This window comes from Galleria mellonella, unplaced genomic scaffold (assembly GCF_026898425.1).
Source record: "Galleria mellonella isolate WM207_F2 unplaced genomic scaffold, CSIRO_AGI_GalMel_v1 utg21, whole genome shotgun sequence".
In the NCBI taxonomy this organism is placed as follows: Eukaryota; Metazoa; Arthropoda; class Insecta; order Lepidoptera; family Pyralidae; genus Galleria; species Galleria mellonella.
In genome coordinates, this window is record NW_026442037.1 from 2,722,501 (window position 1) to 2,750,441 (window position 27,941).

Below are 27,941 nucleotides of genomic sequence, written 5' to 3' on the forward strand. Positions count from 1 at the left end.
TCTTCACCACTAACTGATGATGTCGAAAAAGCAAGAAAAACAATTATAATACTTAAATTGCATAAACACATTTTGTTACAGATTCTATCCATCTTTTTGTTGTATTTCTTTTTTGCGTGTTGATTTGGTGGTGAATTAAAAAATTTTTTAATGATATCAAAGATGATCAGTCGTATTTTCGTTTCGTAGCAGTCAGTTTCAGTTACGTCAAGTGTCAATCAGTGCAGTCAGTCAAATCAAAAAAGTCATTCCACACGGATCACATCAGCAAATTTAGATCGAATGACAACTGACAATCATAGCTGTGTGTGTCAAACCCTAAGAAAAAGCAATAATTTGACAAGGGTTGAACTGTTAAAACAGCTTGTCAAAACTTTATTTTAATAGATTTTCAATATTAAAAATATAAACAAATATAATACTTAGGTACTAGGTGGCCAGCATCTAAATAGATAGTGTTTAATAAATTATTTACTATATAAAAACCTGCTATATGGCTGACAAGAAAAAGAAAATGTTCCCATCCAAAGTAAGGAATATTTAATTATTAATTAAATTATATAATTATCTATTGTTCAAGTGCAATAAACAATATATAATCTTAACCATATCGTTAACGATGTATCACAAATAACTTTTTTTTCATCAGGAGTCTACAATACCAAGGAGGCCTGTTATTTTGAAATCCGATCGAGAGGTGCCCAAGGAACAATACAAAGATAAACCAGAGAAAGAAAAACAGCCGACTATTATTTTGAAAACGAGAGAACAAAGCGCCGCCAAAGAAGACCGTCCTGTGAGCCCAAAAAATCAAGTAACACCAACCTCCGATGAGCCCCATATTAGTAAGATCGTTCAAAATGAGCATAAAGATAAAAAACATGCAGGTGAGTAATTAATTTAACCATATTATTTAACAACATCTGCTTACCCAAGAATTACACAAAATTAAGCAAAATGGCTCTCACTGAACACTGCACAACAAATACATGGCCCAACTAGGATTATACCCAAAAAGTGTTTGCAGATTTTGTCACAATGAGAAAGAAATGTTAGACTTTGGAGGTGTTTTAAAAGGGGAGGGATGGGCAGCAGCGTGCCTATCCCTCCCCCTCCCTTAATCGTCTCTTATGGCACCATGCAGTTTTCAAAGTTGTCTCTCTGAAGGTCTTACCTCAAATCTGGTATATATTTCATCTTGATATATCATCTAAATGCGGTAGTTAATTAATATCCCTCTTTCTGAAATCCATGCATACAAAGTAACAGGCAAAAAGCTAGCTCAAAAATAAACATTTACAACATTTTAAAATTATTTATCAGAAAGCCAAGTACATATAAGTATATTTAACAATTTAAAATAGGCAATATAAATCAAAAATTTAAAATTTCAAATAACTGCTTTATGGCAGTATTACAAATGAGACAAAGGCACCCCAAGCAGATGACTTTTGTACAAACTTTTTTTTATACAACTTAGAATGGCAAACAAGCTGACGGTCCACTTGATGGAAAGTGGTAACCGTCGCCTATAGACATGAGCAGTACTATGGACATAACAGAGTATACTGTTTCACCCATGATACCCCCCATGCGTTGCCATTCCTGAGGACTCGGGTGTTATTCCTCTGTACCCAGTAAATTAACGCCATATCCCACCCTTCAAACCGAAACACAGCCATGCAAACACAACTGCTTCACGGTTGAAACACAAATGGACAGAGGTATCCAAGCAATCGACTTTTGTACAAAGTCTCCCTCTGGTAAATCCCTCTTTCTTTAATAATATAATCATTACCTAATACATTACTGCTACTATTTCTAGAACACAAGATAAGTCCACCATTAAAACAGATGACGGAAGCTATAAAATTACTGGATGAAAATATGGAATTCAACAATGCAGCTTTGGAATTTCTACACGACTCCAGCACTAATTATCTTGTTGTTGGAATCATAGGTTAGATGCATTCATTCTTATTGTATTTTTAAATGCACTTATTTCACAGACAATTCTAAAATTTGATCTAAAATTCAAAAATTTGATAAAATGAATATAAAACAAGAAAATTATTAACATGAGATTGAATTTGTTTATTTCTTTATAACGCTTTAAGGGTTTAACTAATCACTATATAATTTTATATTAATTTATTTATTTAAGGAACACCAACAGCATATTGCATTATAACATATAGGTATAACAAACATTAAATATAATACAATATTAATGCACACGCCTATTATAGGTATTCACAGCATTTACTTTAACATAGTTATACAGTGCGTGAAAATGAAGTAAATAATAAAAACAAACATGTAACCTAAATTGTGAGCGATATCAGATACAGAGAGCAATATATATGTATTCTATAGGATGGGAAAAAATATAGGCTTTTATCGCAGCGATAAACATATCCCAGTCACGCGGGCGAAGTCACAGTTAAAAATAAATATAATGTAATTGTAATTACGTATCAATTGTAATAAATTATGTGTGTGTTAAATAGTATAACTAATAAGGGGAAATATAATGTAGAATTATGTAATTTTTTCATATTATTAATAATTTGCACGCCGACATAGAGGCAGAATGTATATGGGAAATGTAAACCTCTTTTATCGAAAACTACCTACATTCTAGCAAAATAAATTCATTTCATTTCATTTTATTTCAATTTAATTTTGTCTAGTTGTTTTGTTTGAAAATTTTCACAATATTGTACACCACTCTACTGCTGACATTATCGCTCCTTTCCACTTTGGGTGTTGCTGTAAGAGAACTCTTTTAGAGTTAAGCTCTCCATTGTACATAAAATTACTTGTCATATTTTTATGTATAATTGGTGTGTACAATAAAGTATTAAATAAATAAATAAAAACTAATAATGTTACAAATGTGAAAGGAATTTATTTATTACCTCTTAGTGCCTTGACAGCTTAACTAATCACTATGAGATTTAGTGTAAAGGGATCGTTAGTAATGCGGATTATCAGTCCCAACTAACAATATACCCTAACAAGTTGACCTCCCCGTGGTCCCCCTTGGAAACCATCATACTGAATTCCAACTGTATTCATCACGATGGGCTAACTGACCTACCTTTTCATCCTCACCTTTCATCCCTCACTGGTGCCCCGCTGGTGTATACCGTTAGAGCAGGCGGGATTACCATTCTATTATCATTCATTAAAAAAACCCCTCTTTGAGAATCTCAGGTAAATGCTACTCTTAAATATTGCATCCGACACATTTCAGGCACGCAAGGCGTAGGCAAGTCAATGATATTGAATCTAATAGCGCAGAGCACGCATTCTCAAAGTGCGTTCATACAGAAGTTGCACGCACTGGCCGCGTCCTCTCACGACACCTACCAAAGTAATATCGCAGCGTTGGAAGGCCAAATGAGAGATTTAGACCTCGCCGGTGGACAAGATGATGCACAGAGGAGTGATGATTGCTTCAAATTCAAAATACAAGATATTGAGCACATCGAAAGAGGTGTTCATTGCACTAAAGGTACTTTTTTTCTATATTTGTTTATTTAAAATTTAATTTGAATTTAATTTCCCTGGTATTTGGGTTCTATTTTCCATGTCAATAAAATGATTGACGGACGTATGTTGACCAAATAGGCAACGTGCTGAAGAAGGGCCAATTTAAAAGTATCCGTAACCGGCGAGCGTGTATGAAAAGATTGATGAATGTGGAAGAAGCGAAAGAGGTTTGTTTGAATCGAAGCATTTGGCTTTCCATTTTTTCAGCCTACCCTATTGGAAGACAGGCGTAACAGATATGTATGTATGTATGAATAAAATGATTTAGTTGCAAAAAGGGTGAGTATATTTAAATTCCTCTTCAGACATTATTTATAGTAAAATTACTCATATCTCACGATATTTAAGTGTTTTCTTTTATTTTCTCTTTTTTTATACAACGAAGGTGACAATCAAGCATACAGTCCGTCTGATGGTATGACAATAAATACAATACAATACTCAATAAGTACATCTATATCAATTCAAAATTTTATTCCACAAAAAAAATACCAACTTTAATTATGGCAACTTAGACTTTGTACAAAAGTCGATTGCTTGGGTACCTCTGCCCATTCGTGTTTCAACCGTGAAGCAATTGTTTGCATGGCTGTGTTTCGGTTTGAAGGGTAAATTTACTGGGTACAGAGGAATAACACCTGAGTCCTCAGGAATGGCAACGCATGGGGGGTATCATGGGCAAAACAGTATACTCTGTTACGTCCATGGTACTGCTCATGTTTATAGGTGTCAGTTAACACTTTACATCAGGTGGGCCGTCAGCTTGTTTGACATTCTATGATGTATAAAAAAAAATTAGTTTTGATTAAAAAAAAAACAAAACTACTTAACCAAATTTGAAAAAATTTCTTTGACACCAGTCTTTTAGACTAAAAGTATGTCCTTTCAGATAGAAAAAGTATTTTCCAAATTGATTTATAAATAACGAAGTTATGGAGTAACGAACATAAAAAAATACAACCTACTTGAAGATGTCCTTTTATGAAATCGGTTTAAAATAAACATAATCTTTACTATTTCAGGCATAGATATGTACATAACAAATGACCGTGTAATACTCCTCGACTGCCAAGCTCTATGGTCGCCATCGCTCATAGAGGAGAACACAAATCCTGTTACGGCTAGGAGTGCCAATGTGGTGATAGTTGATTGCCTCCAAATTGCGTCCTACCTGATGGCTATTTGCCACGTATTGATCGCTGTTCAGGACTGGTTCACCGACTATAATTTTATAAGGTAAAGCATTCACAATACAAGTAAAAAACAACATAAATGTTAATTTATAGGGTATGTAAAGGGGGGGAAAGGGATTGTTAATAATGGAGTTTGACAGCCCTATTGCTAGCAATATGCCTTATTAGGTGGACCACCACGTGGTTCCCCCTGGAAGCCATCGTGAACAATTCTTGTTGAATTTGTCACGATGGGCTAACTGACCTACTTCATCCTCACCTATCATCCTTCACTGGTGCCCCGCCGTTGTATACCGATAGCGTGGGTAGTAGCGGGGTTACCATTCCATTATCATCCATTAAAAAAAACCTAATGTAAAGTGGTAACAGTCACCTATAGACATGTACAGCACCATGGGCACACAGTATACTCTGTGACACCTATTTTACCATGCGTAAGGAGATGAGAAGGGATTGGTAATAATGGGGATTAGTATCCCCATTGCTAGCAATACGCCTTGTCAGGTCGACCTCCTCGCGGTTCTCCCTGAAAACTATCGTGTTCAATTCCAATTGAATTTGTCATGATAAACTAACTGACTTGCCTTTTCAATCTCACCTATGATCCCTCACTGATGCACCGCCAGTGTTTACCGTTAGTACAGGCGGGCTTACCATTCCATGATTATCCATTTAAAAAAAGTAGAATTGATCACATTTTTACAAGAGAGAGACTTTTGTACAAAGTCTCTCTCTGGTAAAAATGTGATCAATTCTACTCCGAGACATTGTTACAGATACATCCAAGCAGCTGAAATGCTAAAACCTTCCCTCTCGGCTTCCAACACTGTGACCAGCCAGGAAGGTGCAGAGTCCACCGGCGGAGGTGAGAGCCACCCACACTTACTGTTGCTCCATAATCGGTGTCAACTGGAGGATTTCACCATTGAAGCTGTGAAGACGATGCAGGATGTTTACAGGTAAACCTCTGTGGTAATAAAGATTATAAGTTTCATTTCTGAACTAAACTGACTTCAAAAAGATAGAGCTTCTCAATTTAGATGTATTATTATTTTTTTTTATTATCTCATAACTCTGTCAGTTATTTAATTTTACAAGAGAAGGATTTTGTACAAAAGTCGATTGTTCGGGTACCTCTGTCCCATTCGTGTTTCTACCGTGAAGCAGTTGTGTTTGCATGGTTGTGTTTCGGTTTGAAGGGTGGGATATGGCGTGAATTTACAGGGTACAGAGGAATAACACCTGAATCCTCAGGAATGGCAACGCATGGGTATCATGGGCGAAACAGTATACTCTGTTATGTCCATGGTACTGCTCAAATCTATAGGCGATGCAAACCACTTTCCATCAGGTGAGCCGTCAGACTTGTTTGCCATTCTAAGCTGTAAAAAAAAAACCCACTTCAATTGTGGCAACACCAGTTACTTTCATTTAAAAACTATATGATTGTACCTATTTTGATTGATTTGAAGTGGGTTTTTTTTTATACAGCTTAGAATGGCAAACAAGCTGACGGCTCACCTGATGGAAAGTGGTAGCCGTCGCCTATAGACATGAGTAGTACCATGGACATAACAGAGTATACTTCTACGCCCATGATACCCCCCATGCGTTGCCATTCCTGAGGACTCAGGTGTTGTTCCTCTGTACCCTGTAAATTCACGCCATTACCCACCCAAATCGAAACAGCCATGCAAACGACTTTTGTACAAAGTCTCCCTCTGGTTTTTATTTGTGGAACACCATCTTAAATTATATAACTTTACTGCTGGATTCGGTATATGTTTGTCTGATTAGAATTATTTCAGATTTAACCTACATAATTTTTTAGTGTTTAGTAATATAAAAATTTTCACTCATATCCCCTCTTATTCCAGAAAGGCGTTCCAAAAATCCAATTTACAATTAAACTCAGGCATGTATATGTACAGTGACACAAACAAGAACGGTCTAAATGTTGACAACGTGTGCAAGGGATACAGTGTGGATGCTTGCGGCACACCGATCAATCTGTTTTTATTACCGGAGCTCTATGAAGACTACGGTAAGGAATTCATTTCAATCAATACATATACTATCGCGGACTTTTTTTGTTGACTTTTTTAAGTTGTACAATACTGTATGTAGTATATTATTTTGATTTATCTCGTGGGGTTCAGCCAGCATTGCAATGCAATGTAAGCGCCAAAAATGTGTTTATTCACGACATCATATTAGAAACCTCTAAATTTATCAGTGTTTCTCTACTATATTATGCATGTATTATACATATAAACCTTCCTCTTGAATCACTCTATCTATTAAAAAAACCGCATCAAAATCCGTTGCGTAGTTTTAAAGATCTAAGCATACATAGGGACGGACAGACAGCGATAGCGACTTTGTTTTATACTATTTAGTAATTAGTGATTGGCATGTACAATAATGTATTAAATAAAAATAAATAACTTATTAACATGTAAGAAAGAGATTTCCAGTAATGGGGACTAGCAATGAGCATCCATTGCTAGCTATATACCCTCAACATTTCAGCTTTTAACTGTCCACTGCTGAACATAGGTCTCCCCTAAAGGAGTTTTTCCAGTAGTTGCCACGCTTGGCAAGCGGATTGGCAACCACAGCTAGGCTTTGGAGATGTTTTAAGAGGGATACTGCTGCTTATACCTCGCCCTCCTTTAGTCGCCTCTTACGACACTCACGGGAAAGAAAGTCGGATCTTATCTTAAACCTATTTCACCTATTTTTCTCCTAAACCACTCCTATAATATAACAAATAAAATCAAAAAGGAATTCTCAAATCGGTCCAGCTGTTTTTTCAGTTTTAACGACACTAACGAACGTCATTTGCTTTTTATATATAAATTAAATTTTATAATACTAACTGTATCTTACTGCTTTGCCCGCGTGATCCATTAAAATATACTATATAATACTTAGTTAGGCTTGAAAGGTCTTGGGACCGCTTGACAGGACCGAAGGTCAGAGGATCGAAGTTCGGAATTTGGTTGTCTAAATTATTTAAAATAAAAAGGGCAAATTTCTCGTATCAAAATTATGTCCGTCTTTTTTTTTTTTCGATCCTCGTCCTAGTCATTTGTCTGTAGAACGTCTTAGCGGCCAGCGAGAAAACCGGTCAAAGAGGCCGCAACGAAGACATAACCTATCCGTGTAGCAAATTTTGTTCAAATTTATTCAGTAGTTTTTGTGTAAAAGAGTAAAAAGATCGATCCATTATCACAATCTTGCCCATGAAATTAAAAGGATTTGTTTCTTACATTCTGTCTACCCTAATGGGAGACAGGCGTGACAGATATGTATATATGTATGTTTCTTACATTCATTTTAAAAGGTCAATAGCTTATACCTAATACTCAGGAGCGGGAGGAAAGGGATTGTTAGTAATGGAGACTGAGAATCCTATTGCTAGCAATATACCCAACCAAGTCGACCTCCTCGCGGTTCTCCCTGGAAACTATCATGGTTAATTCCTGATGAATTCATCATGATGGGCTAACTGGCCTGTTTTCATTCTCATCTATCACCCTTCACTGGTGCTCCGCCAGCGTATCCCGTTAGCGCAGGCGGGGTTACCATACCATTTTCACACATAAAAAAAAAATACTCAGAAGCGTATTAACCCTGCTCAACTTTTTCTGTTACCATGTAATCGATACAGGAAATGTTTATCGGATAATAAACTAAACTCCACAAATCTAATACCACAGTTTTATCAATATATCTTAATATAATTAGATACACAAAATAAATATCACTCTGAATTGCAATAATATTGCCAATCAGTTTCTAAGGAATTCTATAATTTTTTCATTAGCGTATTTTTTTCATAGGCAGCATGCGTCCTTCTTAAAACATCTCTAAAAGCCTAACTGCGGTTGCCCACCCGCCTGCCAAGCGTGGCAACTATTGGCAAAACTCCCCTTATGAGGAAGGCTTATGTCCAGCAGTGGACAGTTAACGGCTGAAATGATAAAAAAATGGCGTATTTTAGATTATTTTCCAGAGGGGGGGGGGCTTTAAAAAGACATGTATGTTCTTAGTTATTACCCATAATTCAAATAATATATGAAGTAAAATAAGAAATAAGCCTATTTCTTTTATATTGTATAAATTTTTTTTTTATCTTTTTCAGACAACAAAGAAATCTATCGGGGCCATCCACCATTTGAGCAATTAGCGAAACGACTTCGCTGGATGATTTTAGGTGTCAATAGACACCAAATAACAAACGTTGCTAACCTCTCTGAGAGAGGATGGTTCCATTACTGCAATAAGGCATGGGAGACTATAAGAAAATGCACGTTTTTCATGGAATACGAGCGGTTTTTACCTTGAAAACGACTAATCCCGAACGAGGATTATAGATACTGAAGAATAAAGATATGGCGCCGGTGTCAAACACCTGCATCTTATCACGAGAGATAAAGGCGTCTGTATGAAGGACTAGGTTTATTTTATTCAAATTAAAAATTATACATTGATTATTGGACCCAATAAACATTATTATTATGTTTGTGTTTTAATAATGAATATGTATATCGCAATTATAGAATTCACTGGTAAACACTTTCAATGAGTGGCTTACGCCTTTGCTCAGGCGGTTTGTATGCGTGCTGGTAAACACTGGCCAATCTCCAATGCTCAGGGTAGCCACTCGCGTTCGAGTCACGCCAGATGCTGAAGGGTGGTGCGAGAGTAGGTATAGTATATGATTTCTTTGAGTACGGGTGACGCATCTTAGGGATTTTCAGACCCTTCGAGTCCGTTGTACTAGAAACGCTTTGTACAGAATTCGGGTTTCCAGCTTTAAAAGCGAATTTATAGTCTTCTTTCTGCTTCGGCTCCTGATGCAATTTTTCGTGGCAAGGCAAACAGTTCCGATGCTTAGTGTTAATCGAATCGCTCTCCTTCGAACGTTTAGACAGTTGTGATTCGTTCGGCGAACTTTGATGCAATTTTCCTTGCGCTAGAGGAGTTTTTTCATACGATTCTAAACTATTGCGATTTCTATTCATATCGTGATTATTCTTTTTCGTGTCGGCACTCCAAGCGTCTTTAATGGGTTGCAGCTTATCTGGTCTCGAATCACGATTTGATTCCCGACTTGTTTCGCTTGGTGTACCACATCCGTGTATACCATCACACTGAGACTTTTTCACTGAATTGCCAGAACTTTTTCTGCTAGAAGATTTAGAACTTTTATTATTACTTTTATTGTTCTGGTATTTCTCGGCATAGTTATGTTGAGGACAGTGTTGTACCTCACAAGAATCTCTTCTCTTTTCCTTTGCCATATCTTTTTCAAAATATGGAACAGGATGATGCCCGGGATCATCTCCAGCACGATTTTGATGAAAAATTGGCATCGTATGGCCAGCTATTGCCTGTTCTGTTTCTTCTTTAGGAGTATGGACCATTGTAAACACAGCCGGTGCTTTTGAACCATTGGAGCCATCTATATGCTTAGGTGGTCGTGGCTCAGATTTAGGATCATCTGGTCGAAAATCCCAACAAATAGCTAGATCCATGAGCGATAGTGATTTCTTGTTCTGACCGCCTAAATCGGGAGCAGAAGTGGAAGGTCTTTTTTGTTCATGTTTGTCTCCCTCGCTCTTTTTATGATCACAGGTCTTAGGTCTGTGTACTCGCATCTTAGTACAACAAGTAGGACCGGCGGCACCGTACCCTTTCCAGCCTATTGCATAAGGCTTGACAATAATATCCGAATCTCTATGTTCAGCGATTTTAGTTAAGTTTCTGTATCCCAAAGTATCTGGTAGAGGTTGATGCTCTAAATTACCAACATGCATTCTCCTCGCAAACTGAAAGTTTTGCGATACATTTACGTGAGGTAATTTTGGCGTCTCACTCTTTTTAGTATATTTCATGTTCTGATCTCGAACATTTTCCTTCGCATTCTCTGCTACTTTTCGCCAAAATTTATCTGTTTCGTCCTCCTGCGGACCGTGCAGTTGCTCTATTGCATCTTTAACTAACAAATCGTGACTTTCATGCCGTTTATCGGGATCTGTCAGTGCTCCTGGAATATATGGACTGTGGCCATCTTCATCTACCGGTTCTTTTTTTACAATACCTAAAGGATTATCTTCTTTATTAATTTGTAAGTCCTCTTCGTTTACGTCTTTTTCTGTCTGATGCGTTTCGTCTTCATTAACCTCAGATCCCTATTGGCACAGACATGGAAAGATTTTGCAAAAATAATTTTAATTTCATAGTATCGTTATAAAAATAATATTTAAACGAAAATTTCTACTTTGCGTGCAGTTCTAGCCTCCTTGTCTTCGGTGTTTCTATTTTTTGCGCTTGTGTTTGTGGAATGGGCATTGGCGTGGCTGAAATAAATGAATATAAACAAAAGATTAATGTGATAGAACGTAAAATAAAATAGCGTGTTGTTAGCAAATGATACAATAAAAAGAAACCCAATCGATTACAAGTATATAATAAAATGACAGTAGGTAGCAAGCAGTGATTTAAATTGATGGATTTCTGCAAATGATAGATATCACGCAATCGAATCAACTGGCGAAAGGGGTAAGAAAGTTACATTGACAAATCACGTATCGTGTCACTAACCCAAATAACTTTCAAGGACTTTACAACAAAGGCCGGAAGAAGGGAAGTTTACATAGAGCGAAAAGTTCAAACGATACCAAATCTTTTTATATAATGCAAAACTGTTTATACCGGATACAATTATTGATTTGTTTCGAAATAGCTATTTTTGTATATCTATTAATGTAAAGCGACCAGACTAAACATTCTTATATAGAATTTGAAATAACAAAGTGACGATCCACAAGAACGACAGTGATTATTATGTCCATGGCATTCCTGATATGTCACCATTACAGGGAACTAAAGAATTATACCACGGTATCCTATAACTAAGGCGGTATTTAATGTCTTCCAAACCAATATTAAGTAAACAATGTGACTTATTGAAAAAATATCAGAGCGGGCGCTAGGTAATGCCTTACCATCAATACTTATGAAATCGTTTATTCTATCATCACGCAGTCAAGACTAGGAACATAGATGCTCACGTTATAAAATAAAACTTAACGTAAAAATAACGTAAACATCCGCTAAGAAAAGATTTAAGAAAATTTTAACATAAAGGAGAAACACGATACTACGCGTTTACGGCCGTCCGCAACAGTTCATTATTCATATTTATAAATCTGGAAGTGTGTTTGTTAACTCTGTGGCAAATTTTCTAAATCTCACCAACTGTCTTGAAAGACAGACACGTAATATTTGGGTTGGAGGAAAATCTTGTTAACTTTTTGGAAGATTTTATAAATCTGACCAATTGTTATCAAAGGCAGATAAATCTATGTGATATTTAGCTTAGAAGTCAATGAAAGATACTTTTCACCCAGGTCATTTACAATATCCTCGAGTCAAGGGACTGTTAGTGATGTTGACTAACGATTCAATTGCCGATAACATATCCTGTCAGGTCTAACTCCACGCGATCCTCCTAGAAACCTTGTGGTCAATTCTTACTTGTGGTGAATATGTTATGAAGTGCTAACTTTCCTGACTTCATCTCAGCGACGGATTTACTAGCAGTATCAGTAGACTGTAATATAGGGCGTTAAATTAGGAGCAATTTTTTTTTCGAATTAACGAAATATTATAATTAACATGATTGTAAACTAAGACTTCGAATTATAGAGGATTTGAATAACCTACTGACGACAAATATATAATTCCGCAATATCTTTTACTGGTATTTCACTCGTCCATATAAATCATAAACTTACAAGACAAGTGCAATAATCCATCTTTATCTATTAAAAAATCGAAATATCCCAGTCACGCGAGCAATATCACGGGCACATTTAATAAAAGCTAATAAAATACTCTATGATATGAGAAACTAGAAAACAAACTTTTAATAACATTTCACCCAGTCCTGAGTCAGATTATAAAAGTGCATTCCCCGAGCTTAAAACACAATACCTCATTTGCAAAAAGCAACTTGCCACTGCACTATGGAAGTTGTCAAATGAAGATGCTAAGTATGTAAAGTGCAAAATATAAAATACATTTTTGTGCTCTAATTCTTATCTACAATTACCTGAGGAGGAAAGTTATAATAGGTTTAAGATATACGGTTCATTAAAAACTACACACAATATTTTTTATACAACTTGAAATTGCAAACAATATTGTATCATAGAGACGGCATCGTAACCTCTACTTATACCATAGTTTTTCGCGCGCATTTATCTGTCAAACTAGGTATTCTACTACTAATATCATTAACATTTCGCGCGCATTTATCTGTCAAACTCTACAATAGTCATCACATGCGAACCGTGTAACTCACAATAAACATCTGATCCTCTTTCGGTTGGCTTTCCTCTTTTACTTTCCCACGTTTCCCAGTACGCATGCGCGCCGCTGCCGCCGCCTTGGGCCTCTGGACACGAAAATTCACCCAATCTGGGAACCTTCCCGCTGGTGGTTCCTTGGCTAATTCTTCCGCTGTATATGGTTAAAGTTATTTGTAATTGAATCTATTCTAAGTTTTAAAATCCAAAACATAAATTTGTTTATTCATTTTTTTGAGTTTTTAAACTAAAAACTCACACATTCATTTTAGTTTAAAAACATATTCTCGATATACATTTTTATTTTACAGAAAAAAAAAAACAAAATCACAATGTGTAATATGAAATTTTATTATTCGATAAAAAAGTCTGCATGTCCTCATAATCATAATCAATCACTAGGTTACCTAATAATACCAAAATAACTGAATCTGCAGACAAGAAATTGTAGTAGATACAATTTAAAGACTCGTAGTCTTTTAGTGTTCAGAAATAGCAACACAAAAAGTATATATATCACAGTATCCATCATACTGTTAAATAAACATAGGTTGGCATGATGTTATAATCATCACAAATTTTATTGATTTTTTAATAAAATTATAGAAAAATAATTAACTGACAACAACAAAATTTACACATAATTTAAATTCTTCATAGCATGTTTTCTCTTTAATGGGTGACAATGGAATAATAACCCAGCCCACGCCCTCGGCATACACTGGCGGGGCACCAGTGAAGGATGACAGGTGAGAATGAAGCAGGTCAGTTAGCCCACTGTGACGATTTCAACAAGAACTGCCCACGATGGTTTCCAGGAGAAACCACGTGGAGGTCGACCCGATAGTATATTGCTAGCAACGGGTTCATTAGACCCCGTTACTAACAATCCCTTCCCCCCTCTTCATAGCATGTTGAACTACATCAATTGTCAATATTGTAACTACTGCATAAATATTGAGTATCATGGTCTAATGCACTTCAGAACAAGCCATTGCATGTTCTACATATTGAAAAATTGGAAGTATCAATAGAAATAAATATTTCTGTGACATTTACTTCAATAGATTTCCTTCAATAGATTTCCAACATACACACAAAAATTCAAATCTTTCCTCTATATAATATTAGTGTAGATAGAAGATTCTTTCTTTTTAATCGGTACCTTCGTTGTTTATCCCCGTGTGGGTATACTTTAGAGCTATATCTACAGTTAGCTATGTTTGAAATGTAATATTCGTGGCATGGCACAAGCCTATCAGGAAGTATCGTGCTTTGACAAATGTAAGATGCCGTTATACATCTCAAGGACAAACCATTACCTAATTTTTACCCGCAAATTCGCTAATTGTTACTAATTAGATATATCTAACAATAATATAAGTATCCAATACTATTTATGTGGAAGGAAGGGATTGATAGTAATGGGGAGGTTAATTCCCATTGCTATCAATATACCCAACTAGGTCGACCTCCACGCGGTTCCCCCTGGAAACTATCGTGATTAATTTATCATTAAATTCTATGTATATAAAATTAAATATATTATATTATTATCTATTTCATTTTAGGTTATTATTACCACTTTTCATCAAATGGACCAGCGGCTTGTTGCAATTCCAATTCGTACAAAATATCTTACCAACTTTCCTCGTGATCCTCCTCGGCAGGTCCCAAGTGCCGGTGTAGTGGCCGAAGCATCTGGATGTGCCCCTTGGAGCTCCCGGCAAGAAACGGCCGTTTATATCACATATTGGTTTCGGATTGGGACGCATTTCGGCCGGCCTTGCGCGGCTTGGCGCCCAACGTGGGACCTGCCAATTTCCCAATCTCTTCGGCATCGATTCCTTGTTAAACTGCGTAAAATGAAAAAGTTTGTAAGTCATTGTAAGGCGCTTATGTCATAAATCCAATAATATCTAATATATAAAATTCTCGTGTCGCGATGTTTGTTACCAAACTCCTGCAAAACGGCTTTACCGATTTTTTTTAAATTTTGTGTCCATATCGGATAGGTCTGAGAATCGGCCAACATCTATTTTTCGTAACCCTCAATGATAAGGGTGACCCACCCCTAATTTTTTTTTATTTCTTTGACAATTTTTTTTATTTAATTATAATTTAACATTGAAAAATACATACAGAATCAAATTTTCACGCTTTTACGATCAACCCCTGTTGTTTAATCGGGATTTTTATATTCCGCAATAGGATTGCAAGATGACAATCGAATATAATAATTGTAGTAGATTTTCATGCATAGTTCTAGAAATAATGTTTATGGTAAAACAACCTTTACTGAGTCAGCTAGTATTTATATAATATTTTTTTTTTTATTACAATAGCGTGACTTGTGACCACGCCATCGTAAGCGAAACCAGAAACAATAATGAATCGTGAATACAATCAACTCTAAACCTCAATTAAATCACTCTGAGCTTTTTTAATTGTTACTAAAACATATGGTACTGCTCATGTCTATAGGCGACGGTTACCACTTTCCATCAGGTGGGCCGTCAGCTTGTTTGCCATTCTAAGTTGTATAAAAAAAAACATAACTAGTGCATAGAAAATTAAACAAACCACCCTATCTTTAAAATCCTTACAACCATTCAACTAGAAATCTTCCTATACAGCCCTCATAACAATGAGATCGCGAAGGACAAATTAAAAATTTATATTTAACAAAAAACCTATAACAATAACGTTACACGCGTCGCCCATTCAGCAGGTGTCAACTCACCCCCTCACGGGCGAGGCGTTATAATAATCATCCCTCGCGACAAAGGGTTGCAAATTGTTATTTACCCCATATATCACCAATGCTTTTCCCTAAATTATAATTATAATAGGGCGTAATAAATTAGAATTATCCAACCACATTTGTTTAAAACTTTCTTAATGAGGTATTCAGGGGATTTATTTATTTTTCAAAAATTCACGTCTCCCGTCTTAAGGAAAGGAGATGGCGAACTAACCCCCGGCACAAGCACAGTCGGCCCGGGTTCAGGGCCCTAGGGAGAGAAACCGGCGTACAATGCGGGCAGAATCTAAGAGCACCGCTTTCTGCATCTTTTACGGGAGTGAGCCGCCTCGGAATCCCAACCGTCTGAGACGTTGTTCCAGACTAGTTGGGATAAGACCGTTCACCGACAAAACGATTGGAATGATTTCGGTGGACGTCACCCCCCACATTTCGGTCACCTCGTGAGCCAGGTCGAGATTTTTATTATTAACTAGTTTTTTCCCGCGTCTTCGTCCGCGTGATATATTTACTAAAAGGAATAAAAAATAACCTATATCCTTCTCCATCTAGTATACGAGTAGTTCGTGTATACCAAATTTCATAGTGATTTGTCAAGCCGTTAAGGTACGATAAAGTAACAAACAAACTGTTAAAGCATTAACAATATGCAATGAATATTATTCACTCCTGCGTATAATGAAGCGGTTTCAGCGGTAAAACCAATGGACGACTGCTAAGCTATTAATAGATAATCACACACAACATCAACCAGTAACAAGAGCCGCTCATCACGGCATCGCGAGAACGCCAATCATAGCGCAAGAGAAATTTACTTGACCTTTCAGGTTTTCAAAATTGTAACTGACTCGCAAAACAAAACTTCAACGTATAACATCAAATTTATATTACATCAGCGCTTCAAATTATTATCTATTTTATTTACCCTAGTTAAATCGCTGCAAATACTAGGTGTATTTATTCATCATCACCATCATCATCATCATCTGTTCATCATCAAACGCAAGCGCACATCATTAACACAAACTCATTTTCAAATTTATAATATTAGTAAGGAAGGTTTTTTTTTATACAACTTAGAATGGCAAACAAGCTGACGGCCCACCTGATGAAAAGTGGTAACCGTCGCCTATAGACATGAGCAGTACCATGGACATAACAGAGTATACTGTTTCGCCCATGATACCCCCCATGCGTTGCCATTCCTAAGGACTCAGGTGTTATTCCTCTGTACCCAGTAAATTCACGCCATATCCCACCCTTCAAACCGAAACACAGCCATGCAAACACAACTGCTTTGCGGTTGAAACACGAATGGGACAGAGGTACCCAAGCAATCGACTTTTGTACAAAGTCTCCCTCTGGTAAGTTAAGATCCCACTTTCTTTCCCGTAGGTGTCGTAAGAGGTGACTAAGGTAATTCAATGGTTAAAGGATGGGCTGCAACGTCCCTCTTAAAATATCACCAAAGCCGATCTGCGTGCATTACCCTGCCTACTAAACGTGGCAACTACTGGTAAAACTTACCAAAAAAAGGCCTAGAGAGAGTGAGAAAATAAAATATCGAATCGAAACAAATCCGTCAGATTACGCTTGACAGCGGTCCAGGGATTTTAAGATCTAATCAGCCTAAAAGTCTGAATTTTAAAATACGTGTTTCAATAATTTAAAATGATTAACATTTACCTTGTACTTTGAAGTATATATGAAGCCGTTGTCCAGTACTTAAGTTACATCAAAGGCCTTTAACTTATCTAAAAATTCTTTACATTAGAGGGCGCCACTCTCGCACGAATTAATAAAAAAAATAGAGCGGAATATGTTTTACCACTAAAACTAGGAAACAGACTTACAGTTCACGTGATGTGAAAGTAGTAGTAGTAGTCGCTTTTAGACAGCACAGTATACACTGTGTTACTTCGCACCTACTAATTATTTATATTTTTAATTTTTCAGAGAGTAATTTCATTATAATTTTTCTTTTATTCATCTCTAAATAATTATATTCTAATTTTATTACTAGATAAGTCTTAGAACTTAAGTTTAAAAAATTATTATTAATAGTTTAAAAAAATAACAAGCATGACTTAAAAGCCAGTAGACAGAAAGTTTTAAAATGAAATAAAAAATGGCTGCGTGCATAAACAACTATTGTCGAAGCATTAAACTTTAAAAATAATTGTAACAGGGTACCGTTATATAAAAGTTACAATTCCTTTACGTCCGTGAACTTGGAGACCTTGCCTGTTTACCATTGCCACGTGTTACTCAGCCATTGTCCTGCCATTGCGTCAATGTAGCATTGCGCTTCTTTTTATCGTTGTATGTTATATTTAGACCAGCTATGTACCTACTATCGAATTTATTTTGATACTTGATATGTTTAGGCATACATAGGTTTTTTTATGGTTGCCATGCACGATGTTTATATTTAGAACAGCCATTACCTAATTTATTTTGATATTTGATGCATTTAAATGTAATAATATGGTTGACTTGCACGACATTTTAATAGGCAACCTTCACAAAAAACCACCATATTTGTGTATTTCCGGGTGTAAACAACTGGAAAAGATGTGTCGTGCACAGAATGTGGTTTTTTTTTTTTATTCCAATTGTTTTATGAGTTTTATTTATTTTATTTGTTTATCCAACTTAGAATGGCAAACAAGCTGATGGAAAGTTGTAACCGTCACCTATAGACATGAACAGTACCATGAACATAACAGAGTATAATGTTTCGCCCATGATACCCCTGAGGACTAAGGTGTTATTCCCCTGTATCCTGTAAATTTACTGCCATATCCCACCCTCTTAACCGAAACACAGTCATGTAAACACAACTGCTTCACAGTAGAAACACGAATGGGACAGAGGTGCACAAGCAAACGACTTTTGTACTAAGTCTCCCTCTGGTATTACGTATATATATGATTTAAGATATTCCACTAAAATTCCACTTGAATTGTGATAAAACCAGTTATTTTCATTTAAAAACTAAGCTACTAAACCGATTTTAATACAATTTATATGGAACCAATCTATAAATACATCCTTTCAGACTAAAATAAAAATTTCCAAGTTAGTTTAAAATCGACAGGGTTATGAGGTAACAAACATAAAAAAACACATACAACTAAACTAAACTAGAAAAACAAGCTGACGGCCCACCTGATGGAAAGTGGTATTTAAAGACATAACGTATACTGTTTCGCCCATGATGCCATTTAAGGTGTTATCATATCATATCCCACCCTTCAAACCGAAACACAGCCATGCAAACACAACTGCTTCACGGTTGAAACACGAATGGGACAGAGGTACCCAAGCAATCGACTTTTGTACAAAGTCTCCCTCTGGTGAATTTAAAATCGGTTGATTATTTAATGTCATATCATATTTATAAACACTCTTTTAATTATAGAAACATCTATATTTGTAAATATAATTCTCGGTAAACAAGTCAATTGTGGTCCGCAGATGAAAAAATCAAGACTGCCATTTTAAAATAAAACTATTCAAAAAGAAATTAAAGCTGGTTTCTTACGGAATGACGTAAGAATCTAACGATACTCCATAGTTACAAATCTGTTAAGGTATTTAGAAATTATAGAGAAACAAAGAAACTGTCGAGGTTTTCCCAAGAGACCATAGCATGGGGTTCTTCAAAGGGGGGCTAAAGAGTTTCTTTTGGGTCGACAACGCGTAATAACCCTAGTATTGCAGGCGTTTATAGGCTACGATAACCACTTACCATCAGGTGGGCCGTATGCTTGATTACCACCTCAGTGGTATAAAAATGTACAATGGAAAGTCAAATGCTTTGATTCAAACAAACCTTTTTCGCTTCTCCCACATTTATCAATCCTTTCATATGCACTCACCAGTTACGGATACTTTTAATTTGGCCCTTCTTCAACACATTGCCTATTTGGTCGAAATACGTCCATCTAGAGCAGCACATCTCCATTTATTCTTGCTCGATATATCTCTTTCGTAATTCTTCTTTCATCCATCCTCTCCAAACGGCCAAGCCAACGCAACATTCCTTTTTCGATTTTTGTTACTACATCATCTTTCAGTCCACTCTCCTTTCTAATCACACTGTTTTTTGCTCCATCTTTTAATTTAATACCACACATACTTCTTAGAGATTTCATCTCTACAGCATTTATCTTATTTTTATGCTTCCCGCTTGTTGTATAAGTAATAAGTTTTTAAATTATTACATAATATTATGATGGATTGCTATCTATAAGGCTTCTCTAATCAATAAGCTAACTTTTAACTCATTATGAGTCAAAATTAACACTTTATTAAAACACGCCGTGTAGGTCCCGGCATAGAATAGACCATCCCTTCCTTTCCCGTGGGTGTTGTAAGAGGCGATTAAGGGGATTTATAGGCGAAAGATGAATAGCAGCGTTTTTCTTAAAACATCATAAAAAGCCTAACTGCGGTTGCCAAACTACTGCCTAAACCCTCCTTTATTAATAAACATTGTCAAAGTCTAATTGCGGTTACCAAATCGCCTGCCAAGCGTGGCAATTACTAGCCAACTAAAACCCCCCTTTATGGGGGAGGCGTATGTTCAGCAAGAGACAGTTAATGGCTGATATAATCATGTTGATAATAATATCAAACAAGTTTCTCAAAAAACATAATTTCCGTAACATTTTCCCATTAATCATGACTTAATGGAAACATGTTTCGTACTAAAAATTCGAAACGAAAAATCTTTAGGACCATAGACTAGATAATTTTTGTTTTTGTAGTTTCCGACACGTACCGCATAAACATTTGAGATTTATTATCGATTTTATATGCATCTAATTCATTAGACAAGAATTATTTTCTTATTTTAATTAAATGAAACGATATATTTATTGATGAACAATAAAATACGAAAGAGAAAAAAATACTTCGCTTTATCTGTCGTCTGACATTTTAACTTTTTTTATAAATCATAGATAATAGAATACAATTTGGAACAGATACACAAGAGCTATTAACTAAAGACCAGCAGGCAGAGTGTCAAACATGGATTAAAGAGGTACACAATGCCGTGAAAAATTGTCATTCTCTTGCAAACAGCCCACCCCTTGTTGCAGTGACCGATTGCGCAAAATAGAAAAACAATATTGAACCGTACACTTGCTACATAAAATTCAATTTCGCATATGGCGAATTAATTTGAGGATGTTTGCGATGTAATTGGATGAATCTAACTTGGATTAAGGGCATTACAATTTGTATGTAAGTAAAAAAGTTATGGGGGACTTGATAGTTGCAGGTGCTCATGTATTAAAAAATAAATGCCATCTACTAGCTTTGTCTATGGTCGTTAAGTATCTATTTAAGCACACGGTTATAGAAGTCGCAAAAAAATTATTTAATTGCCTAATTATTCATAAAAACTTCATACCTCATAAACTTATTTTAACCTACCAGAGGGAGACTTTGTACAAAAGTCGATTGCTTGGGTACCTCTGTCCCATTCGTGTTTCTACCGTGAAGCAGTTGTGTTTGCATGGCTGTGTTCCGGTTTTGAGGGTGGGATATGGCGTGAATTTACAGAGTACAGAGGAATAAGATCTGAGGCCTCAGGAATGGCAACGCATGGGGGGTATCATGGGTGAAACAGTATAGATACTCTGTTATGTCCATGGTACTGCTCATGTCTATAGGCGACGGTTACCACTTTCCATCAAGTGGGCCGTCAGCTTGTTTCCCAGCTACATCTTACAGCCAAAGAATGAAAATAAAAAAGCAACAAATAAAATAAACAAAAAAGAATTCCTTTTTGAAATCGGTTGGAAAAAATGTTTGTCTGTATAAAATAAAATATTTTATAGCAATAAATAAAATAGAAAACGTTTGAATGTAATGAAGCACCAAAACAATATTCCTATTACACTTCTATCAATTTCAAAATCTAAACAGTAACAGAACACCTATTACTCACCTGTCCACTATCGAAATGGTATGCCATTTTAAAACACTAGATAAGTTCAAAACACATCTATTTAATACAAATTTGAACAAATTCCGTTAGCCACGTGTCTGTTTCTGAAATGGAATTGTATTTCATCGGGAAATGTGGAAACCTATCGGCACAACTGTCGCGTTGTCATGACAACGGGACAATTTCCAGCCAGGACTATGATGGATTTCCCTACGCACTGCCGTATCCTGAAAAGGTGAACGACCTTTTGACGTTCAGTGAAAAGATTAGACGCGTGTCTGCTATGCTTTCGGTGACTGTTCAAATTTTCCGTTAATAAGACTTTGATTAATACTAGTGTTAATGTTATTTTTAGTTCATTAAACGTAAGGTATTTTATATTTTTTTTTACACTTTTTGTCTACCACGATAGGCAAAGACAATTTTTTTTTCGTCAAATTCTTTTTTTGTCTTACCTCTCAGTTATATTACTAAATATATTATTCATTTGCTTATAATCATTTCAAACTGTATCTATCCAATACTAAATATAAATCTTCCACGATGTCTTCCAATGTGTGATCCTTTGATTTTCGCACTGGTGACGACACACTATTAGTCCTTTTCATTGGAAAGTTTATGCCCATAAAACACCAAGTTGGATAAGCAGATTGGTGATTGAAATTTTTTGAAATCCTTTAAAAATTTGAAACATTTTTAAAGGAGTTTAGGGAGAGGGAGAGAGGATGTGGGATATTACAGTGACAGCTGTGGTCTCCAAAAGCGCGTACCTGGATTTATCGGAAAAATGAAGGTGCTTCATCGTTATTATCATGTCAGTCGTTATCTGCCCATTATTGAACTAAGGCCTCCTCCCTGAAGACTGCCACAAGAAACGGCCCTGAGTCACCTACATCCACTGAGTTCCTGCAATGCATTTAAGGTCGTCACTCCATCTAGTGGGGGTTGTTCATTACTGTACTTCGCAGTATAAACTGTGGAGTTCAGAGCATTAGAAAAATAAGTAAAAAATGTGTAAAAATATAAAGCGCAGTATGAAATATGTAAATCCGAATAATAGATATACCCATTATTTAATTATACTTGTTTTTGAGCTCTTTTAAATATTTAATTTCCATGATTCTATTGCACTTAGCCTATAAAGCTGCTGACCCATAGTGTATCGTGTACATTAAGTGGACCTAGCCGGTCCTACTATTAGGTAATAGTATTAGGTAATTACGACTACTATTAGATAATGCATAATCTTGGCCTTATTCATTGGTAGGTAGGTACCTACCAATGAATAAGGCCAAGATTATGCATTCTGACCAAAGGAAAAAGCACCTGAATCTAGCAGGATACACGACGTATCTCCAGGCAATCTTCGGAATTGGAGCTTAATTTGCTTCTCGATCACCATAAGAGCTAAGATATCTGTAGAGGCGGTCTCACCCTTGCAAACAAGGAAGGGATTGTTAGTAGCGTATCATGTCATTTTCACCCAAAAAGAATATTACAAATCCGAACCCTGAGATGCGGATCTTCTCCAGCAACTGCTAACACGAATCTGGGATCCTCGCGTGGTACTCTATGAGGGATTTTCTCCAACTAAAAAGAAGTGAGTTCTCGGTGTGGCCAGCACTTTATAATGACAAAACCTGATATATCTTTAAGATTGCACAACGTTGCGTGCCGTGAAGCTATGTCGATGTCACCATAAAGAGAATTAGTGAATACCGTGACCTTCAATCCAGATAGGTACATTTGTATTGTTATGTACATATAACTGCTTATTACAGCATTAATATCGTTTTGCGAGTACATTAACCGCGGATGTCGCGGCCCGGTACATGAGTCTTTACATAAATTATTCTGCTTTGTGACCGACTAAATCAATTTGAAGGCAACTTCACGTTTTATTAGGGCTGTCTGTAATTCCAATATGTACTATAAAAAATGTATTATTTAATATTTATTAGGAATGCCTACAACCACTGAGTCACAGCTTGGCATCATGGCAGGATTAGGATCATGACAGGGAATTCGTCATCTCATCCTAAAACTAAAATTGTCGCGTACAGTGCTATTTCAAAGAGGTTACCTTCAACGAACACTGATTTTATTTTATTTATTTATTTATTCATTAGTACAAATATGTGTGCATGGCGGACTGAATGCTAAAAGCATTATCTCCCAGTCAACCATAGGGAAGTGCCAGAATACTCGAATGCGGTACTACTATTATTACTGATTGTGGAATAAAAAAAAAAGCAATTCTCAGCAGAATCTGATATTTATCTAAAGACTATATGAATGAATGAATGAATTTTATTGCTAAAAATATAGCATGGGTTTCTTCAAAAAGGATGTAATAAGATTTTATAAATATTGGCAGCGTGCACATGCACCGTTTCCATCAGACAGGCTGCTTTTTTGCTAACGTAATAGATAAAAAATTATACTAAAAACTAAATAAACGTTCTATTACTGATCACTGATTAATTCATTGATTAAGGCATTCTCCGAAACCATTTAACCAATTGTAATGATATTTTATAAATGTGTTTGCTCCAACTCGAAGTCTTAGGTGACCATCTTCACATAATTATTAATAGCAGTAACATAACTTGTACTGCTCATGTCTCTAGGCGACGGTTACCACTTTCCATCAGGTGGGCCGTCAGCTTGTTCGCCATTCTAAGTTGTATAAAAAAAAAATTAATACTACTACTCAATGTTAGCAAAGGCTAACTTATCTCTAAAAGAGATTTCTTCCAGTCAACCTAACACACTGGCATGTAAAGTAGGGAGTAGGCAGTAGTATTGCTAAACAGAAACTAAAATAAATATTTAAGACAGCCCTAAGTTGGATGCAAATTTTATTATGATGTATTTAAATTTTTGTCGACAACTTGAATTTACAATGACTTTGGTAATAACTTCAGTAAGAACGAAAGTTAACTATATTTATTATTTTCAAGAACAGTTACAACAAGATATTTAGATAATAAAAAATGTTTTCCATTGATAATATTTGACTATCAGCATTGACACATATAATAAACGAGTTTGTTATCTCTATTTCTTATGAAACTTCAAATTTATTTTTATTAATATATGTATACATACTTATTGAATTCCTCTAAACATTTTGATGTCGCTCATGCCAGTCGAACATCTATATTTTTTTTATAACAAAAGACAATCGAGCATACAGTTCACCTGATGGTAAGTTATTACTGCCGCTCATAAGCACCCGCAAAACGGGAAGAATTGTTGTTTTCTGTCCGCCTTTTAAAATAATAATATATTTATTTTTGTCTCCTCACAAACAACATAAATTTACACAAAGGTATTTAGGATAAATATAAAAAAATAGCGGGACACACTTGGAAAAGACAAGCGCAGAATCGCATTCAGTGGCGAACTCTAGGGGAGGCCTATGCTGGACAGCAAGACAATCTTCACGTACCGGTGTCTAACAAATAATTAAATTATTATAACTGTATTGTAAGATTGTTAATAAAGGCTATTATTATTATTATTATTTAGGATAAAATAAAATAATTATAATACGGAACTCTGCTGTGAGGAGCTGGTGTCTGTAATAGGTTAAGGTTAAGTATAGTACAGATCACCAGGCCCCCAACCGATATGTGTTTAAATAATAATCAAACAAAATACATTCCACTGAAATTACACAATCCAAAAATAAAAATAAAAACAATAATTAATAGTATGAGATAAAAAAAAAGAGCAATAAAATTAATATTAAAAAAAAGCGTGTGTGTGTGTGTGTGTGTGTGTGTGTGTGTGTGTGTGTGTGTGTGTGTGTGTGTGTGTGTGTTTGTGTTTAAAAAGAAATTTTCTTTATACCTATTAATATAACGTATGTTTATAACTTTAATCGGGTGCTTCACTTCGATATCAAATAACCTATGTTTAATATTTATTTATTTATTTGACCAACTGGGTGAGCTTTACAGTCTCCCAACACTCACCCAAAAAAGCATCAGTACAACAATAAATACTTTATTACTATAATTAAAAGAAATAATATTAATAAGATATATCCATTTCATTATTAAGCCAATATGTTGATATTGATCGGCGTGTAGGTCCAGGCATAGAATGGACACCCCCTTCTTTTCCCGTGGGTATCATAAGAGGCGACTAAGGGAGCATATAATGGAGGGATACGCAGCAGCGTCCCTCTTAGAACATCTGTAAAAGCCTAGCTGCAGTTGCCAACTCGTCTGCCAAGCGTGACAACTACTGGCAAAACGCTCCTTATGGGGAAGGCTAATGTTCAGCAGTGGACATGGCAGAGTTAATGGATGAAATAGTAATAGTAAAAAATGTTGATATTGTAACTGCTATAAATTGCTATACCCACTTAATCTTTTTGCCGTTGATTTTTCCTTCCTTTATGGCTAGTTTAGCTAAATGGTCTACTTATTTAGATAGATAGATACTCTTTATTGTTTCCTCCAAAAGATTACAATAGTAAACTTATTATAAATATAAACAATTACAAGAAATAATCACAATGAGAAAACAATGGCGACCTTATCGCAAAGAGCGATCTCTTCCAGGCAACCTTTGGATGGAGAGGAGTAATTATAAACAATTTGGTAGGAGACATGATGAAAAATTTTGTTAGTTCTAGATATGGGAGATGTAATACATATAATAATATAAATATTATCCCTACTCATTATATATATATATATATATATGTATATATATATATGTATATATATATATATGTATATATATATATATATCCGAATAAAATTAAGATATAGTCGTAGTAGGGTTGTCAGTTTATTTGGCATTCTAAGTATATTTATATGATTTATATATATATATATTGTTCTGTAAGCCAATGTATACCGGAATCTATTGCAATATTATATGAAATTTTATTTTAATCTATGAATGAGTTCTAAAATTTTGTTAGCTGTAGACATTCCTCTCATTGTGTTTTCACAACGAATTAAATTCTGCAATCCACTCTTGCAATTTGATAAAATGGAGCTTCAAAAGAATGGCCTATTCTATGCCAGGACCTGCACGGCTACAATTAATTTACAAAATTATTGTTCAATAATGACGGATAATTGCGACATTGTCACAGATTGAAAAGCAAAAATTATAAACGCTCTCAAAATAGTGTTCTTGTTTGTTTGTTTGTTTCCTTCCACGAACACTCAGGTTGTAAAATGAGCTACCTGCCGAGATTTTCCCAAGAGGCTACAGCATGGGGTTCTTCAAAAGGGAGGTAAAGAGGTTTCTTCAGGGTCGGCAACGGGCGCGTAATACCTCTGGTATTGCAGGTGTTCATAGGCTACGGTAACCACTTACCATCAGGTGGGCCGTATGCTTGTTTGCCACCTCAGTGGTATAGAAAAAAATCCAGATGGTAGGATTATGATTCATTTTGTACGTCTGCAAGTGTACAGCTGGTACGGTATCTATCTTTTATAGATATGATATGAAAGAGTGATAAATATGGGTTATCATTGTATTGGAATTACGTTATATGTTAAAGAGCACGATGGTGAATGGTTTCCATAATAAGGTTGACAGTTTTAATAATTTTATTCAACGAACGTCTATACCAGAGGGAGACTTTGTACAAAAGTTGATTGCTTGGGTACCTCTGTCCCATTCGTGTTTCAACCGTGAAGCAGTTGTGTTTGCATGGCTGTGATTACGGTTTGAAGGGTGGGATATGGCGTGAATTTACTGGGTACAGAGGAATAACACCTGAGTCCTCAGGAATGGCAATGCATGGGGGGTATCATGGGCGAAACAGGCGAACTCTGTTATGTCCACGGTACTGCTCATGTCTATAGGCGACGGTTACCACTTTCCATCAGGTGGGCCGTCAGCTTGTTTGCCATTCTAAGTTGTATAAAAAAATACTTAATATATTTCATCATCATCATCATTATTTCAGCCATTAACTGCCTACTGTTAAACATAGGACACTTTTTTTTAATCGGTGATAATGGAATGGTAACCCCACCCGCGTTATCGGTATACACTGGCAGGGCACCAGTGATAGATAATAGGTGAGGAAGAAAGCA

At 35.8% G+C, this 27,941-nt stretch overlaps 4 protein-coding genes across 5 annotated transcripts in view; 1 reads left to right on the top strand and 3 right to left on the bottom strand.

The window, feature by feature from the left end:
- LOC113512812 (uncharacterized) overlaps positions 1-221 on the bottom strand; it is a 12,174-nt gene extending 11,953 nt beyond the window's left edge. For both annotated transcript variants that reach the window (XM_026896740.3, XM_026896739.3), the window contains exon 1: positions 1-221. This exon is cut by the window's left edge and continues 226 nt beyond it. In XM_026896740.3, the coding sequence (XP_026752541.1) occupies positions 1-92 (92 nt within the window). In that variant the 5' untranslated portion in view covers positions 93-221.
- A 124-nt stretch (positions 222-345) lies between these two features.
- Positions 346-9,278, top strand: LOC113512805 (nonsense-mediated mRNA decay factor SMG9-like). The gene is made up of 8 exons (XM_026896730.2): positions 346-529; positions 650-887; positions 1,826-1,960; positions 3,260-3,520; positions 4,581-4,794; positions 5,528-5,710; positions 6,629-6,795; positions 8,902-9,278. The coding sequence occupies exons 1-8, from the start codon at positions 494-496 to the stop codon at positions 9,102-9,104; spliced, it is 1,437 nt and encodes a 478-aa protein (XP_026752531.2). The 5' UTR covers positions 346-493; the 3' UTR covers positions 9,105-9,278.
- Positions 9,231-10,844, bottom strand: LOC128200538 (uncharacterized). Its single transcript, XM_052894293.1, has one exon. It carries the CDS (start codon positions 10,655-10,657, stop codon positions 9,323-9,325), a length of 1,335 nt encoding a protein of 444 aa, XP_052750253.1. The 5' UTR covers positions 10,658-10,844; the 3' UTR covers positions 9,231-9,322.
- Positions 10,845-10,949: 105 nt separating this feature from the next.
- LOC113512806 (protein Flattop homolog) lies at positions 10,950-22,023 on the bottom strand. The gene is made up of 4 exons (XM_052894294.1): positions 21,865-22,023; positions 14,778-14,991; positions 13,132-13,289; positions 10,950-11,122 (listed from the first exon to the last, which is right to left on the bottom strand). The coding sequence occupies exons 1-4, from the start codon at positions 21,889-21,891 to the stop codon at positions 11,081-11,083; spliced, it is 441 nt and encodes a 146-aa protein (XP_052750254.1). The 5' UTR covers positions 21,892-22,023; the 3' UTR covers positions 10,950-11,080.
- Between the last annotated feature and the right edge of the window lie 5,918 nt (positions 22,024-27,941).